Consider the following 17,596-nt stretch of genomic DNA (forward strand, 5'->3'; position numbering starts at 1 on the left):
AATAGCCCATGGAATAAAGTTGGTTCCCAAAAGTGCGTAAGACCTCTGACAGTGCTGTTCCTTAGCACTTACAGCCCTCTTTCCGTAAGATTTGGTTTTGTGTTTCAGATGGTAGAAGTTACTGGAAATCTAACTGGAAGTAAGGATGATTGTATGTAGAGTCTCTATGGCAAAAGTATTATGAATACCAAATTTACAAATGCAACATATAAAACTGGCTCTCAAAAAAATATTTATTAAAGTGAAATTGAAGACAGATAAGCTAAGTCATTACCTTAAGGTGACTCAGCTAATTACAAAAAAAAAACTACAAGAATCAATTTCATGGTATAAGATCCCAATGATGAATGTAACTGTACTTTATACCGAAAATGTACCAATAAGATTAATGGGGAAAAAACCCCCAAAAGAATCAATTTCATACTGCCCAGTACTCAATTACAAAGTATTTCTTTTACACGGCTCTGTACTTTGTATCAAACAATGATGTTAGTGACTTACCAGCACTAAGACACTTACTCTGAGTTGTTAGCACTCTTAATTGCCTTCTGATCAACAGTACATTCATCTGCAAAAAGCTTAATAGGCCAAGGGATCCAAACAGGAATTATGGTTGCAAATAAGATCCAGTCCCTGTTCTCATGGGGCTTATATTCCACAGTAATATAATTAGCAAGGAACCTATTACCAAAATAATCTAAAATAATAAATGCCAAGAGAAGAAATCAGAGCCAATTGACACAATCTGAGGAGTTAGGCCCTATAAAGAAGTATACACAACCAGAGCTACTTCACTAATTTTAAGATGGACACCAGTTAATGTCAGTTGGCTACTAAATACCAACACCAGTCTCCCCACCTCCCATTGCACCTGGTTCAGCCCTTTCCTAAACCTCTAATCTCATTTTAATACTTTCCCTCTCACACTCCACCTGAAGATATTTTTCCTATAACATGCCAGGCTTGTTGCCACCTTTGTATCTTTGGGCTGTTCCCTCTGCCTCAAATACAGACTCCAGACTTCCCAATAGCTGGCTGCTTCATATCATGTCAGCCTAAATGTTTCCTATGGGAAACCATTCTTATGCAAAACCAAAATAGATCTCATTGCATTTGTCCTTTACCAAGTCACTATTTTCTGTCCTTCACAAAATGTTTTGATGACACTCCCCTAACATATTTACAGTGGTTTTTATGAACTTATAACATGAGTCTCCCAGTATTATTTCTACTTGGATTTAAAATTTCAATTAACTTCAAGGATTTCCAGAAACACAAGCCTTTTGCTTAGAAGAAAAAAATACTGAACCTCTTACTTTGGTCTGATACACTCCGTGGCAAAGCAGCTGAGCTAACTGTAAGTAGGCTAAAAGTGGAGGGGTTTTTGTTGTTGTTTTTTTTTTTTTTTGAGACAGTCTAGGCTGTCTTTGAATTCACAGCAATACTCCTGTCTCAGCCTCCTGAGTGCTAGGATTATAGGCACCTTCCCTAGCTAGGTGGAGGCACTTCTAAGGCAAAGACATAGAAACAGAAAGGGAGAAAGGAGCTGCTATTTCTAGAACACGCAAGCCATGCATCTCAAGGCCTTAACTGTTCTCTCTGCCTGGAAGGTCTTACCCAGATACTAACTTCACACATCTCCTTTGCGCAAATATCACCTCTGTGTGATGTCTTCTGACCTCCTCTCTTAAACTGATATTCTCTCTACCCTTCTCTACCTGCCAGCTATGTTAAACTCCATAGCACTTAGCAGAACTCAATGTAGAAGAAATTTTGCTTATCTTCTGGCCCCCCAAAATAAGCCTCCACCTCTCCCTCCCCCTGCCCCTCCTATAATGCAAGGTCCTTGAAAGCTGTGAGGTTTTCTTCTTGTGATATCCCCAGTGCCTAAAATTTTTCTTGGCATATTAATAGCTCTTCCAAAATTTTTTGAGAAACAAATGAAATAAACAGGAATGGCAAGAATACCCAAAATTGTGCCAAGAGCCATTTGGTGGTACCAGTAGTTTTGGGCCTTTAGATTACAGCACTTTTTTTTTTTTCTGGTACTGGGAATCAAATTCAGGACTCTGCACTTGTCAGGCAGGCATGGTGTCACTGAGCTACATCCCTGGCAACAGCACTTTTTGATAAACTGCGCTGTGTACCATCCTTCTAAGTATCTGAAAAGATAGGGAGGGATGGAAATAACTATGTATACTTTAGGAACTACAAAGAGCGGAGTACTTCTTCACTTTTTTCCTCCAAAGAAGGCCTATTTTCTAAAAGTATTCAAAAAGAAGATTAAAATCTCATTGCAAATTTAGTAGATAGGTACTTATTTTTCTCTTGATTTCTTGGTTTTAATAATTCCTTTGAATTTTTCTTTACCATTTATCCAAGGGATTTTTTGAATGATTTTTTTCCATAGCATTGCAATAGATAAATAGATGTTAAAACATTTCTATTATATCCTATTATTTTGTAGGATATATAAAGTATAATTCCTTATGTACCGTTCCTCATGTAATTCCTCATGTACCATAGAACAAGGCCTAACTATCAAAAAGAATAATATAGGGCCGGGGATTTAGCTCAGTGGCGCTGTCGCCTGCCTTAAAATCACAAGGTCCTGAAGTCAATCCCTGGTACCAAAAAAAAAACAAAAACAAAAGCAAGAAAAACTATGAAAAAGAATATAAACAACCATGAACATGGGTTATGCAAATCAGAGAGAATTCTAAAAAGGAGGTAGCTGGACACAGTGACAAACACCGTAATCCCAGCACTTGGAGACTGATGCAAGAGAATCACAAGTTTGAGTGCTGCCTGAGCAATTTATCAAGACTCTGTCTCAAAACAAAAAAAAGTATTTTAAAGTGCTGGGGATATACTTCATTGGTAGAGTGCCCTGGGATTTGATCCATGGTGGTGGGGGGATTATATGCAAAAAGGGTATTATAGGATTTTGGTAGATGGTGTTATGGATAGGTAGCATTTCATGAAGAGAAAATTACAGTAAGCCAGCAGTTCCATTTGGAGCAATGGAAGCACCAGATTTGCTATAGCTGAAAATAAAGATTAGTAAAAAGGCTGGAAAGAGGGCCTTCAATGGTAGCTGAATGGTTCGGATTTTACTGTGAAGTCAATGAGGATGCTATGGAAGAAAAGGGAAGTAGTATAACCATAGTAGCATTTCTGGAAGACCAATCTGACACAGGTGTTTTGGAAAGACTGGAAGAGGAAAAAAGACCAAAGCTAGGGAGGACCTATTAAATGGCTCTGTTGGTATCCAGGGATTCATGATAATCTAGACTATGTTTTAACAACGTGTAAAAAGTGAGAGGGTGGGGCTGGGGATTTAGCTCAGTGGTTCCGGCACCTGCCTCACAACCGAAAGGTCCCGAGTTCGATCTCTGGTACCTAAAAAAAAAAAGTGAGGTGTATAGGAAAGACATGTAAGTAAAGAATGCACAGAGCCATGGCCACAGGTGGAATGCAAGGAAGAAAGGAAAGCATTCAAAGTAATATTTGATGTTGGACAAACAGGAATGTGGAAAAACAGAAAAAAAAGGAAGAAGGAGGAAAGCTGGGTTTAGTATTAGCCATGTTAAAATTAGAGATGCTTGCAAAACAGAAAAAAAAAAGAAAAAGAGCCAAACAGTTCAGATAAATGTTGAAACGGCTGACTAGAACTTGGACACAAGACTACCATATGTTGCTTATGAAGTTACCTAAAATGGAAATGACAGAAGTAATGGAACTAGATAAACTCTTCTAGGAGGGCCGTAGGTGGAAACTATACTGCCAAGGACACTTTCGGAAAGGGTCACATTTGGGATCTGGAGGAAGGAAAAGCCAAAGAACACAAGAAATGACTATCAGAAAATTTAAAAAAAATCAGACAAATGTCAGTAAAAGACAAATGCAAAGTAAAAACGATGCTGATCAACAGTTAAAATGCCACAGAATAGCCGAAGAGAAATTTCATGTATTTGTAATTACAAGCATAATAACTTTGTAGTTAAAAGATTACAACAAATTGCACAGTGAAGTATTATTCAAGCTGGGCATGGTGGCGCACACCTGTAATTCCACAGCACCAGGGAGGCTGAGGCAGGACTGCCATAAGGTCATGACTACCTGGGCTACATAGTGACTTCAAAGCCAGCCTAGAGTACATAGTGAGACCCTGTCTCCAAAAAACAAAAACAAAACAAAGTAAGTATCATCCACTCTTTAGGTGAAAATTTGGTATTTGCCTATTTATCTAGTCTCATAGCCTTTCTTCCTTTGGCAATGTTTATATTTTGACTTCTTCACAATCCCCAAGCTCTTTTAAAAATTTTTAATATATTTTATTTTATCCCATTCCCCCCTCCCCTCCCAAGCTCTTTTTTGACTCAAGATCTTTGCATATTGTCCTCCTTACCTCTCCTTGGTACAGTATACTATTTCGCCGTGCTTTACAAAATTAATCTCTTCCCATCCTTCTGATCTCAACTTAACTGTCACTTTTTCAGACCATTCATGATTCCTGTTCTTATCTAGTAAAAATTAAGTTATCTTGCTTAACTCTTCCCAGGATTTTCTTTGTGGCATTTACCAACTATAAAGGAACATACCTGTGTGATTAGCTAATACCTATCTCCAAAATTAGACAGGCAAGCCGAATGAGAGGTAATGTGTCTATTTTGTTCATCTCATTTCCAACATCATATCAGACACATGGTAAATATTTGTATATATACATATGTATATATAGACACACATGCTTAGTAAATATTTGTTGATCAACACCCCCAAAAGAACTACTAGCAGGGAAGGCAAGAGGAACATATAATTTTCATCTTTGGAAATCAGCCGTAAGTAGTCTGCTGATCTGCAGCAAGAATCCGTCATCTCTAAGTTATCAAACCAATTTTCAGAGTAAGCAAAAGTGCAAGGCTTCGGAAAACAGTGCAGACAATTTTAAAATAGGTCACATTCGTGTTCAGTGTGTGAATACTGTACTTCTTATTAAGTACTGATTTTTTTCTAGAACACATAGAGGAACTAAATCGTTCCTGAAAATGATAAGAAGATCTGATAGAAAATGGGGCTAACCCCAGAAGGTAAGAACTCCTATTCCTACCTGTCTCTGCATTGGCCTAGCTGATAATGGCTCAGGCAGGATCCCTGCCGAAACAGCACTGTATTTGTTCTTGGAAAGAGAAAAGTGTGATCAGAAGGGAGACACAAGGCTGCAACGGGACTACCACCAGAACCCTGCAGTCCTAACATGCTTAGATCGATGTACATAATGGCCACCCCTGGAGAGCCAGCAGGCCGGGTGTGGGAAAAACGAATTTTGAGCCCAAGGCTTTCCTCGGGAGAAGGAGCAAGATTTCAGGGTGGATAACCAGGAGCCGCGCGACACCTTTCACCTTGCTTGACTCGGGGCTCCCGGGCGCTGGGAGCGACGGCGGGGGTCTGCCTGGCCACCTGCTTCTTGCTTTGGGCTTCCCCGGCAGCTCCAGCCTCAGCAGATTTGGCTCTGGAAGCAGACACGGCGGCCCGGACCGCCGCGGCCCCCGGGGTCTTGTGTTTCTTGTTCTTGCCACCCATGCTACAGCTGTAGTAGAAGAATCTCCCAGGTCCACGTTCTGGCTCTCCTAAAGCAATACCCCAGAGATCTCTTCACTTTTCCCAGCTCCCGCCCCGCCAACTAGGTGCTCCATCCGGGGCTTCTCCGGCCGGGGTGACTGCTGCTTCACAATTGGTCTGATTTACCAGACTCCGCCTCCTCGCTATCCCGCTCCCTGTCCCCAGGAACCTACTGCTTGCTGGGTGCGGTGCACGAAACGGGCTATTCTCTCTCGCTCCTGACCTACCTAGCTACCAGTAATCGGAAAGGAGAAAACAAAACAAAACAAAACAAAAACATAAACATAAAATCAAAACAAGTCAGTAGGACTTGCGACTTGATTACTTTTGTCTCCTATGGGCTACCGTGGCAACTTCATTTGGCGTCACTGCCGGTGCGGTCGCGGGGGACTGTGGGTAGGAGGGAGGTTCGGTGTTGCTTCGAAAGATGGCGGCTGCTTTTGGTGATGAGCTGTTCAGCGTGTTCGAGGACGACTCAACTACTGAAGCCGGACCCAAGAAAGACAAAGAGAAGGGGAAATGGAAAGGACTTCCAGGGTCTGCAGACAAGGCCGGGTAAGGAAGACGTCCAAGTTGTTTTTGTTTTTCCTTTTGGTGCTGAGGGAAGAAAACACGATTCTTGGAAGAGCACAAGAAAGTGGCTGTAGATTGAGTGGATTAGGAAAGTGAAGAAGATTGAGGAAAATAGTTGGAGAGAGACGTAGAATGTTGGTTCGGGGAAACATGGAGTATTAGCTTTTCCCGATGTTCTTGTTCGTAGGCAGCGTGAGCTCCTGCCGCGGTGCTTCTTTAGGCGCGCGTCGCTGACTTCTACCGCTATCTTTGGCGAGGGATCGTGAAGGTCGGTAAGGTTTCTCTTGGTGCTGTAGCACCAGCCTGTTACCTCGACGTAGTCTTTACTAAGCAGGAGTGATGAATAGTTGAATACAGGTGGAACAAATTTAGGAAAAAGTGTCTCAGAGGGGAAAGGTCAAAAAGAAACATAAGGGAGAGATATTTAATGTTGAAGCTGTAATTTTCTCGTCCATAAAATGGAGATTCAACTGTGTTTACCACAAGGATTGTTGTGAGGATTAAACAAGAGAATGTAAAACGCCTAACGATACCTACCACGTTGTGAAGGTAAATGTTAGATATGGTGAACTTATTTAGAGAAACTTAAAATTTACTGGACCCTCTGCCCCGCAAGCGCAAGGGCCCGAGTTCGATCCCCGGTACCAAAAAAAAAAAAAAAAAAAAATACTGGACCCTAACAATGTATGGATCAATAAAACGTACAGAACCATTTATAGAACAAAGAAAAGCTATTAACTTGAATTTAGGTACCAGGTTTGACCTCTCAGTCTTCCAAACACAATCAGTGGCATAAGGAAAAAGAGCTTGTTGCAGAAGGAACACCTCTTGTCCTGAAGTTTCCCACATCTTGGATTTCTTTCTTGTGCTGTCATTTAACTTCTGTTTTCCTCCAGTATTTACTGTAAATAGACCTTTTATCTAAATCCACATTGTTTAATAGTCACTGTCCACCTATAACTGTTAATAGCTATATTACTTAAAATCTGGCTTGTCAGAGATAAAACACATCATATTTTGAAAACTTTATATGAAGGTCTCACTATGCAGTTCACTGTGGAGCCCAAGCTAACCTCGAACTCCCAGGGATCCTCCTGCCTGAGTCTCCCAAATGTTGGGATTACAGGTGTGCACCACCATACCTGGCCTTCATTTTTATCTTGATTATACTTAAAATGATAGTATTTTTTATATAGGGCTAAATAAAATATTTAAAATTTATTTCACTTTTTAGCTTTGAGCATGGTTAGAAATTTTTAAATTACATGCACACCTTGCATTATCTAACTATACATATATATTTTACATTACTGCTCTGGAGACTTGCTTACAGTAGATTCAGTTTCTGTTGTTTTAGATGAGAATTGTGGCATAATGTACTTCCTATTTCATCTAAGATGAAGGATGTCTCATTGTTCTACACCAAGATAGATCAGTAGGTTAAAATGGGATTACAGGGGCGGGGGATTTAGCTCAGTGGTGCCGCTGCCTGCCTTGCAAGGGCAAGGTCCCGAGTTCAATCAGCGGTAAAAAAAAAAAAAAAAAAAAAAGTGGGGGGGATTACAGGTGTGAGCCACCATGCTGACTTCCATTATTACTTTTGATACTTGAATTTCTAATCAGAGATCAGTGAGAACCCTTCAAGTTGGCTTTTTGTGAACTTTTTTTTTTTTTTGGTACCGGGGATCAAACTCCACCGGAACCACTGAGCTAAATCCCCAGCCCCTTTTGTGAACTTTTAACAAGACCTTATTAAGTCATTGATAGCTAGTGCTTTATGGGAAAAGTTGTCAGAATGGCACTTATGGGAAAAGTTACAATTCTTGTACACTTTTCACCTAAGTATTCCAAACATTAATGTTTCACGTTTTATCCTGTTTCTCTTCTTCCTTTTAAACACACATACATGTATGTATGGTCATGTGTTTATACTTTTCTCTCAAGTGTGTAGAGGAAGATGTGGATGTGTTGCCAATTTTCCTCTAAATTCTTACTGTAGTGTATATTTTCTGAAAGTAAGGGCCTTTTATATTACCACAATACAGATTACAATGATCACAATTAGGAAATTGGGTCTGGTGCCATGGCTGATGCTTGCAACGGCTTGAGGCTAGCCTAGGCAATTTAACAAGACTATCTCAAAACTTAAAAAAAAATTTTAAAAAGGGTTTAGCATGTGGCTCGGTGGTAGAACGCTTGCTTAGCATGTGTTCAATCTCACCATTCAATCCCTGGTACCACTACCACCCCAAATTATGTAGTTAACATTGACATAGTACTATTATCTACAGTGTTATTCCTATTCTACGTTGGATTACATGATTTAGCTGTCATGTCTTTTTAGTCTGGACCAATCTTTCTTTGACTTTCATGACCTTGTAGTTTTTGAATGATTACTGGCTAATTTTGCAAACTAACTCAATTTGAGTTTGTTAAACAATTGATTTTAATTAGTCTGTCAAATTTGTTGTTTGGTCTCAATCCCCAAGTTTGGTCCTCTTTCTGGTGCCATAAAGAGAAGTGTGCTGACCTTAATGAATTTCCAGAAATAACATTTTAAGATAATTTCAGTGAGTCAAAACCTTAGGAGTAATTGGTTATCTATATATGACACTTTTTTTCTGGATAACTCAGGTGTTTTAACTCTGCATGTTCCACATGTGACATACATACAACCCTCCCCCCTCCAAAAGAACTGTATACCTAGAAGCCTAACACACGGTATTAAAGAATAAGTTACTGGGTCGGGATTTAGCTCAGTGGCGCCAAGGCTGCCTCGAAAGCACAAGGTCCTGAGTTCAAGCTCCGGTATCCGAAAAAAAGAATAATAAGTTACTTTCATTGAGATAATCTTACATATAAGGAAGGTGACGAAGAGATGGAAGAAAGGGTAAGAAAGGATTAAAAAAAGAATTGAGATAAGTACATGTACCAACTTCAGGAGAAATGTGATCATTGTATACTATAAACATGCACTAAGAAAAACTGCAAAGTATAAACATGTACTAAAAAAACCCCAAAAAGAATTATAAGCTATTTTGCAAATGTCCTACCATGATTTTTTTTTAAAGGTTGAGAGCTAGTCTTCACTAGCTCCTAGTAGAATTACTTTAAGTATGGTGGTAGAGCTGATGCTTACTCAAAATAATAGAATATTAAAATTGAAAGACTATAATTATTGTCCAACTGTATTATTTTTCTGAGAACCAAGGATATTGATGGTTTGTCCAAAGGAAGTCCACAGTAGTAATTAACAACAGATACAGGAAATTGGGAGTGAGAGGATTTTTAAATTTTGGAAAGCTTCATTTTGGAAAGATTGTTCAAGCATATAGATCAATATCACTGTGTATTACTGTCTTTTTAAAAATAAGTAAAACATGCAAAGAAAAATGAGGTCGTGGAATGAATTTTTATGACATGAACATACTTGTACAGCCGCTACTCAGGAAGAAAAGAATATTATAGAAACCTCTTTTATCCCCCCCCGCAAAATGACTGTAGTGATAAAACATGTTTTTTCATCTGTGACTTACGACATATAAATACAATCACATAAAAAGTTCTTTTGTGTCTGGCTTTGGGTGAATATTGTTTTGTAAAATTTAATACAAACTATAAAATGTGGATAGTAGCTCTAGCAATGGCTCTCAAAGTATGAGTGAGTTCTGGGATGATGTTAGAGGAAGAGTCACAATTATCTGAAAAGCCTATTAAAATATTCTGCCTTTTGGGGCTGGGGATTTAGCTCAGTGGTTTCACCACTTGCTATGCAAGCGCAAGGACCCAAGTTCGATTCCCGGTACCAAAAAAAAAAATATTCTGCCTTTTTTCAGTTGTGTACCTGTATGAGGCTGGGTTTTTCTTCATAAACTTCAGCTAAAACATGTCACATCAAGTTGAATGCAGAAACAGATGACAGAGATTTGTAAGAATATAAAACAGTAAAAGTTATTTTCTATAAAAAATGTTTTGATTGTTACCATTTTAAGGCAAATTAATGAGAAATATAGGGGGCAGTAGTGGGGGATTAAATCTAGGGCCTCACTAAGTATGCAGCATTCCGCCACTGAGCTATTCTCCTACACCCCTTAAGTACTTTTAAATTTAGTTTTAATGTCTGAGTAAATATTAATAAAATCACCTGAGCACAATTCTTTGGAGTTTTCTATAATTTTTAAGTCTGGGAAAGGATTCTAAAATCAAAAAATTTTAGTTCCTGACTTAGTATTATCTAATTTACATTTCCTGGTTAGGAATAATGTTCACTTTTTTGTGTACTTATCAACCATTTGGCTATCCTTTCTTATAAATTCCCTATTAAATCTTTTGATTTTTTTAATGGGATGCCTTTCTAAAAATTGGTTTATACTCCTTACCCCAATATTTTATATGCATTCCTTTTTCAGTTATAGGTATGTATATCTTTTGTCTTGCCTGTTTTTAAAAAAATTTTTTTAGTACACATTAGTAATGATCACATTCATCATGGGGGATTTGTACATGTACATAACACATCAATTCTTTTTTTGTCCCCTTCCCCTCATTCCATATCTCCCTTTCCCCATTTACAAAACCTCTGTTTCCATTTTTTTCATCTTTTTTCTTTAAATAAATGCCATTTCCCTTCCTTCTCTCTTGTCTCCCCCTACCTTTTTTTCCCTTTCCCATTTGAAAAAGTTTGTCCTACTTCCTCATATCTATACTCCATTTTGCTCCTTAGTTATACTTTCAGTTTCTCACACAAAAGAAACAATGCGATATTTAAATTTGTGTGTATGATTTATTTCACTTAAGATTACAGTGTTAAGGTGCATCTGTTTATCTAAAAATGCCTCAAGTTTATCCCCTTTTTGAAGTAGTACTCCAGGCTCTTTTACTTTCTTTCTTTTTGTTTTTTTGGTACCAGGGATCGAACTTGGGACCTTGTGCTTGTGAGGCAGGCAACAGATCCACTGAGCTAAATCCCTGGCCCTCTTTTACTTTCTTAATGGTGCCTTCTAATGAATAGAAATTCTTAATGTTCATGCAGTCCAGTTTAAGCATACCTTAATGTTTTAGTAAGTAATTTTATACCTAACAAGTCCTAAAGATTTTTTGGTTGTCTTCTAGAGGCTTTGTTATTCTTGACTTTCACAGTTAGATCCAAAATTCACATGGAATTGGTCTTTTTCTTATGTGGAAAGTAATGATCAGATTTAGTTCTTTCCCTATAGCTATGCAGTCCTTCAAGCACCCATTTATTGTCACTACTTGAACGAACAAATCCAGCCACGCACACAGAAATTTCTTCCGTGTACTGATATGTTAATTAAATGTTTATTGAAAGTGCTCATGTGAATGCCTAATGTTTTAAATTATTAATATATTTATGGTGATATTTCTATTAATACGAATTTTTAAAAATATTTCAACATCTATGTAAGTCAGTTTTCCATTGTTATAATAACATAATCAGGAAAATTAATTTACAGCAGGAAAGATTTATTTTGGCTCACTATTTCAAAGGTTTGGGCCCATGTTTGCCTGGCTCCATCCACTGTTTTGGGCCTGAAGTGAGGCAGAGTATCTTGGCAGTGGGACTACATGGTAGAGGAGGCTGTTCATTTCATGACAGCCAGGAAGCAGAGAAAGGTGGAGGATGAGATGCTGGGCACAAGATAAACACGCATACACATACATCCTAGGCACAAACTTAGTCTCTTCAGCTGGGTCCTACTCCCTAAATTTTCAACATCTCCCAATAGTTCATCAAATTATGAACCCATGAATTAATCCATTGATAAGATCAAAGACTTGTGATCTAATCTCTTCCCCAAAGCTCCACCTCTGATCACTGCTGCATTGAGGTCCATGCCTTCAACACATGAGCCTTTGGGAGGCATTTCAGATCCAGATCATAATCTGTCTACAAAAATATGAACTGTAAAAGAATAGTTATTAGTTTTACTAATTAAAAGGTTCAAGTATCCTGAGCTTTTCGGTTTTGGTTTGTAACATTCATTTGCTTAAAAGATGACCCTTTTTTGGTGAATGGTATATATACTATATGGGTCAGTATTTTATGACATTACCTTTATGTTAAGAAGTAATACAGAATTTATTCTAAGCTGTTTACTTTTCAGGAAACATTCTGATGGTAAATTACCATCAGAGTTAACTAATAGTGGAAAAAACAAGAGAAATACAGATTTTGAAGGCACAGATGAACCCATTTTTGGAAAGAAGCCCAGGATAGAAGAGTCAGTAACTGAAGACCTAAGGTAATAGTTCCATAGTCATAAATGTATCTTTATTTGGGGATTGCATGAAGTTTTAAAAATTGTTTATATGTTGGTATTTTATAATGTTTGCCAAGTTGGAGATACGAAAATAGTTTGTTTATGTATACATAGAAGCCTGTAAATGTAGAACATTTAAGATTAGACAATTGGATGACCATGCAGAAATGACTCAATCTTTGGATAGTTTAGAATCCAATTTTGAGAATCTTGAACTATGACTTTTTTTTAAAGAAGAAAAGATAGATTTCCTTTATTTGTTAATACCTCAAGATGATCACTGGGAGAGCAGAATAAAAGGAAACAGTAACTCATTCAATAGAAGGAATAAGTGAGAAGGAATATTAGAAGGAATTAGATTTTCATTGTTGCATGTAGCAGTGGAATGACTATGAATCTCAAGGCACTTGTCAGTGAGGGAAACCCAAGGATATCTGTGGCTGGATACTTTCTGGTATTGATATTTCTCAGATTTTGAAAGTTAGAACTTCTAGAGTTGATACAAGTATTTTTAGTTGATCTGATTCTTATTATAATGATCTTCATAATATTTGCTTTTCCCTTCCTTCTGTGCTGTATTCTAGGTTAGCATTAAGATGAAGTTTACTTTTTATATTTCAGTTATTGTTATAGCTAGTAAAATTACTCTGTAAATGCTGAAATGATGTGTCATTGACATATTTAAGATGCACCACTTACCGAAGTTAGTGTAATAGGTTTCAAAATAATATTGGTAGTTTAAAAGTCTTTTTTACTCAATGTTGTAACTTTTAGGGTTTATTCAGTGTGGTTATTGAACTCAGAAGTATAATAAATAAGAGAATAATACGTTTAGCATAGAAATATACATCTGATTTTCTATGATCTAAATTAGACTAGTTTATTTTATGTATCCTATGGCAAGCAGCAAAGACCCTGGCCAGCCAACACTGCTGATAATTAGTGGTGACACAATCATAGTTAAGTTGGGGTAAAGGGGTTATGTGAAGGGGCTATGTGTAGTTACTAGGGATACATTGCTGACGCAGACAAGGCTTGTAAAGGAACAGAAAAAATATGGGTTGTGATAAACAACCTTGTCTTTTTAGTAAAGAAGGTTTTAATTTTGGGAATCGAATTTGGATGTGAGTCACTTGTGACCTCGGCTGAGTGTTATCTCATGTCAAGCCCCATAGCTTCACAGGCCAATTCTGTGGTCTGTGCCATGGCTGTTGGGCGGGGGGCTGATATTGGCCCACTCGCCATCCACATTGCTCCCTTCAGTCAAGTAGGCTTCAGTCAGACTCATTTCTTAAACTAATTGCAAGGTAACTTTACAGACTGCTGTTTACAGCCTGCTTTGGGCATGGTCAGTGGGGTGGTCCCCCACAATAGAGTGTTTTTATAACCATCTTCGTTTTGAGATAGTGATGGTACTTTATAAAATAACTTTTTTTTTTAAAAAAATATGGATGGCTTCTTGAATTTGTGTGTCGTCCTTGCACAGGGGCCGTGTTAATCTTCTCTATATCGTTCCAAATTTAGTATATGTGCTGCAGAAGCGAGCACTAAGCTGACATAACTTTTGAATCATCTGTTTGCCAGGCAGTTTGTTCTGTATTTGTAATAAAAGATGTTAACTGAGTATTTTAAATCCTGAGCATATACTACGTATGAATAATATGACAAAATTTCTGAATATTAATAGCCAAAGTTTTTCCAGTTTGGAATACTGATAGTTGGGCAATATAATTTTCTTTACAGTGCAGATTAGGAGGATTATTATTTACTCTAGAAAAATAATTTCTCCATCATTTTAATAATTTTTTTTTTTAAGTTTGGCAGATCTGATGCCCAGGGTCAAGGTACAGTCCGTTGAAACTGTTGAAGGATGTACACATGAGGTAAGTACAAACAATATACAGTAGTTTAGTATTAAAATGGGGTTTTTCTTTGTACTGTGTAGTAAAACAATTAGCAAGCAGCTTAACCTTAAAGGCCTTGGAAACAAGATTGTGCAGGGTATACATTGTCTAATAAAAGAGCTGGACTTTTGCTGTGAAGCCTGGGTTCAGATGCTGATCTAACAATTTTTCTGTGTGTGTGGTGTAAATTTTATCAGAAAATTTGTAGTGTTTAGTGATTATATTTATCATGAGGAGTTGATATATAAGTATATAACACATCTTAATTCCTGTCCTCCTCCCTATTGCAAAAGATCTATCACTCAAATTCCTATTATCTCTTATTTTGCTCTTACATTTCGCATTTCTCATATAAGAAACCATGAAATGTGTCTAATCTATTTCACTTAACATATTTCATAGTGTATCCATTTTCCTACAAATGACTCAAATTTATCCTTTATGGCAGAGTAGCATTCCATTGTGTGTAAATAGGATATTTTCTTTATCCATTGATGGACATACAGGCCACTTTCATAATTTAGCTATTATGAGTTGTGCTGCTAAAAACATAGCTATTCATGTGTCATTATAATATGGTATCTTTTAACTCCTTCAGAAAGATATCTAGAAGAGAAATAGCTGGGTTGAATGGAATTTCTAGTTTTAGTTTTTTTGAGGAGTTTCCATACTGATTTCCATAGTGGTTGTACTACTGTGCATTCCCACCTACAAAATAGAAGAGTTCCTTTTTCCCTGCAGTCTTGCCAGCAATTATTGATTTCTTGATGATGACCATACTTTCTGAGTTGCACATTTTTTTTTGGTACCAGAGATCAAACTTAGGACTTTGTGCTTGTGAGGCAGGCAGCGGAACCACTGAGCTAAATCCCTGGCCTCTTTTCTGAGTAAGATGGAATCTCAATGTTGTTTTAATTTGCATTTCTCTAATCAGGATGTTGAACATTTTCTTGTATGTATTGGCCATTTTTACTACTACTTCTGACAACTGTCTATTCATTTTACTTGCCCATTTTTTTATTGGTTCTTGGCAGTCTCATTTTTTTGAGTTCTTTGTTCTAGATGTTAATCCTCTGTCCAAGAATTAGCTAGTGGTCATGAATTTCTTAAAGTTTTCTTTGTCATGGACATACCTGTTTCTGCATCAGTTTTGAAAGATAGTTTTGCAGGATGTATCAGTCTAGGTTGGAAGTTGTTTTAGGGTTTGAACCACTTTATTCCAAACTTTCCTGGCCTTTAAGGTTTGTGTTGAAAAGTCTGCTGTAATAATAATGGGTTTACTTTGTCTCTACCTGCTTTTAAGATTCTGTCCTTCTGTTGGACTTAGGATTTTGCATGTGATGTGTTACGTAGAAGTTCTTCTCTGATTATGGCTATTTGGGTTTCTATATGCCTCACATAAGTTTTTCCAACTACAGTTGGAAAGTTTTATTTCTATAAACAGGTTTTTCATGTCCTTTGTGTTGCCTTTTAAATTTTCAGTAATTCTAATTAATCTTAGGTTATTTTTCAGTAATTCTAATTAATATTTGTGTCATCTAGAAGTTGATGGATCCCTTTATCATGTCCTCATTGTTTTTAAAGTATCTGTGAGTATATGGTCACCTGCATCAGCCCCCTGAAAACCAATGAAATAATAAAAAAGAAATGAGTCCAAAAATAACTCCTCCATATTTTTGAACGAGGAGTTTCTTTCCAGGGTCTGCAATATTGGAATCCACCAGATATGGCAGGGGTGAGGATGATAGTCATTGCTAAGAACTATTTTGTTTCCACACTCACATTTTTGTGTCTGAATGCTTAATCCTGCCCTGTCTTTACCATTCAGCAGCTCCCAGTTTTCATGTCCCTCTGTGTGCCTATAGGTTTATGGACACCCCACCCCACCCCGAGCCAAGTGAGCTTTCCTGATTACTTTCTTATCTTCTCTGTATTGTGCTGTTTTTGCTGCTTCTCTGTAGTTTCTAGTTTTCCTTTCTAGTGTTCCTAGAAGTCTGCTTCCTTTTTTCCTCTTCACCAAGTTGTTTTTCAGGTGTCTCAATTCCATGTCTGAGAACCTGGGTATTTTGCTGCCAGTAAATATTTATTTAGTAAATTCTTGTATTCTTGAAGTCAAATACCATGCCATTTTTTGCAGATCATTTGGTATTGCATGTCTTTCTCCAATGTCTGATAATTGCATTTTCTTTTATTCTGCCACAGGATTGTTGTCCCTGGTGGCTTGTATCCATTTAGAAGTGAGATTTTATACATACAAGAGACATAATATAACTATCACTATTTTCTTCAATTAAGCCTTTCATCATTACAGTAAAACTTTATAGCAAGTTGTTGGGCAGTTGAAGAATCTTCAGTCTATAGAGAATAAGCAGAGAAATTCCAAATTAATAAAAATGGCTTTTGATACAGATTTATCTATTACAATACCTCTTTGTGATAAACATTCCTCTATGCTTCCTTAAAACAGCACTTAGTTTGTCAAGTGTAATGCCCATTTGGTCACTCACTTAATACTTATTTTAGAGCCTAGGCAATGCTCTGGGCTGTGAAGGACAGAGAAAACAGCCCTGAAGACTTAAAAAACTCTCCCTGTGCTCCATGATTATCTTCAGGTTTGCCAGTTTGTCTCCTCTTCTTTCTCAGTAACTTATCTCCTCCTGCAGAAGCTTAAGGATGTCAGCTTAGTGTCCTCTGACTAAAACCTTCATCACTAAGCACATTTGTTCTTTTCACGTCCACTGAAAGGAAAAAGCATTATGCCTTGTGGGCTAATGATGGTTGTTCTGCCAGTCTTTGTGGTTGTATCTTATGTCTCCACAAAGACTTTGTCAATTTCATTGACTAGACTCTCTTTCTCTACATATTTGCCTTTTTTAAAAAAATCAGCATAGAACATTGAAAAGCATCTTTTGTCTTAGGATGCATTTTAACCACTGTATTGGTTTTTCTCTCCTGGTTGTAGCCATTCATTAAACAAATATTTTAATAGGCCAGGGATTTAGCTCAGTGGTTCTGCCACCTGGCTTGCAAGCGCAAGGTCCTTAGTTTGATCCCTGGTACCAAAAAACAAAACAAATATTTTAGTGCCAGTTATGTTTTATTATCTACTAAAAATAAAACAAGAAAAAAGACATGGTCCTTTCTCATAATTTCTGTTGAGTGGTGTGCTTAAGAATCTGAGAGGCCAGGGATTTAGCTCAGTGGCACCATGCT

At 37.5% G+C, this 17,596-nt stretch overlaps 2 protein-coding genes and 1 non-coding gene across 5 annotated transcripts in view; 1 reads left to right on the forward strand and 2 right to left on the reverse strand.

Moving 5' to 3' along the window:
* Positions 1-5,718, reverse strand: part of Dhx29 (DExH-box helicase 29) — a 47,990-nt gene extending 42,272 nt beyond the window's left edge. For all 3 annotated transcript variants that reach the window (XM_021261416.2, XM_021261418.2, XM_004848513.4), the window contains exon 1: positions 5,406-5,718. In XM_021261416.2, the coding sequence (XP_021117075.1) occupies positions 5,406-5,586 (181 nt within the window). In that variant the 5' untranslated portion in view covers positions 5,587-5,718. The remainder of the gene's footprint in view (positions 1-5,405) is intronic.
* A 60-nt stretch (positions 5,719-5,778) lies between these two features.
* Positions 5,779-17,596, forward strand: part of Mtrex (Mtr4 exosome RNA helicase) — a 96,768-nt gene continuing 84,950 nt past the window's right edge. Inside the window, exons 1-3 of the mRNA XM_004848514.4 lie at positions 5,779-6,180; positions 12,324-12,461; positions 14,296-14,362. Of these exons, the coding sequence (XP_004848571.1) occupies positions 6,053-6,180; positions 12,324-12,461; positions 14,296-14,362 (333 nt within the window). The 5' untranslated portion in view covers positions 5,779-6,052. The remainder of the gene's footprint in view (positions 6,181-12,323; positions 12,462-14,295; positions 14,363-17,596) is intronic.
* On the reverse strand, positions 13,921-14,027 carry LOC147824565 (U6 spliceosomal RNA). Its single transcript, XR_015442325.1, has one exon. It is a non-coding gene; the product is annotated as a U6 spliceosomal RNA (small nuclear RNA).

Source organism: Heterocephalus glaber, unplaced genomic scaffold (assembly GCF_053883595.1).
Source record: "Heterocephalus glaber isolate CG9 unplaced genomic scaffold, H.glaber_assembly_v1.0 deba00001538, whole genome shotgun sequence".
Lineage (NCBI taxonomy): Eukaryota > Metazoa > Chordata > Mammalia > Rodentia > Bathyergidae > Heterocephalus > Heterocephalus glaber.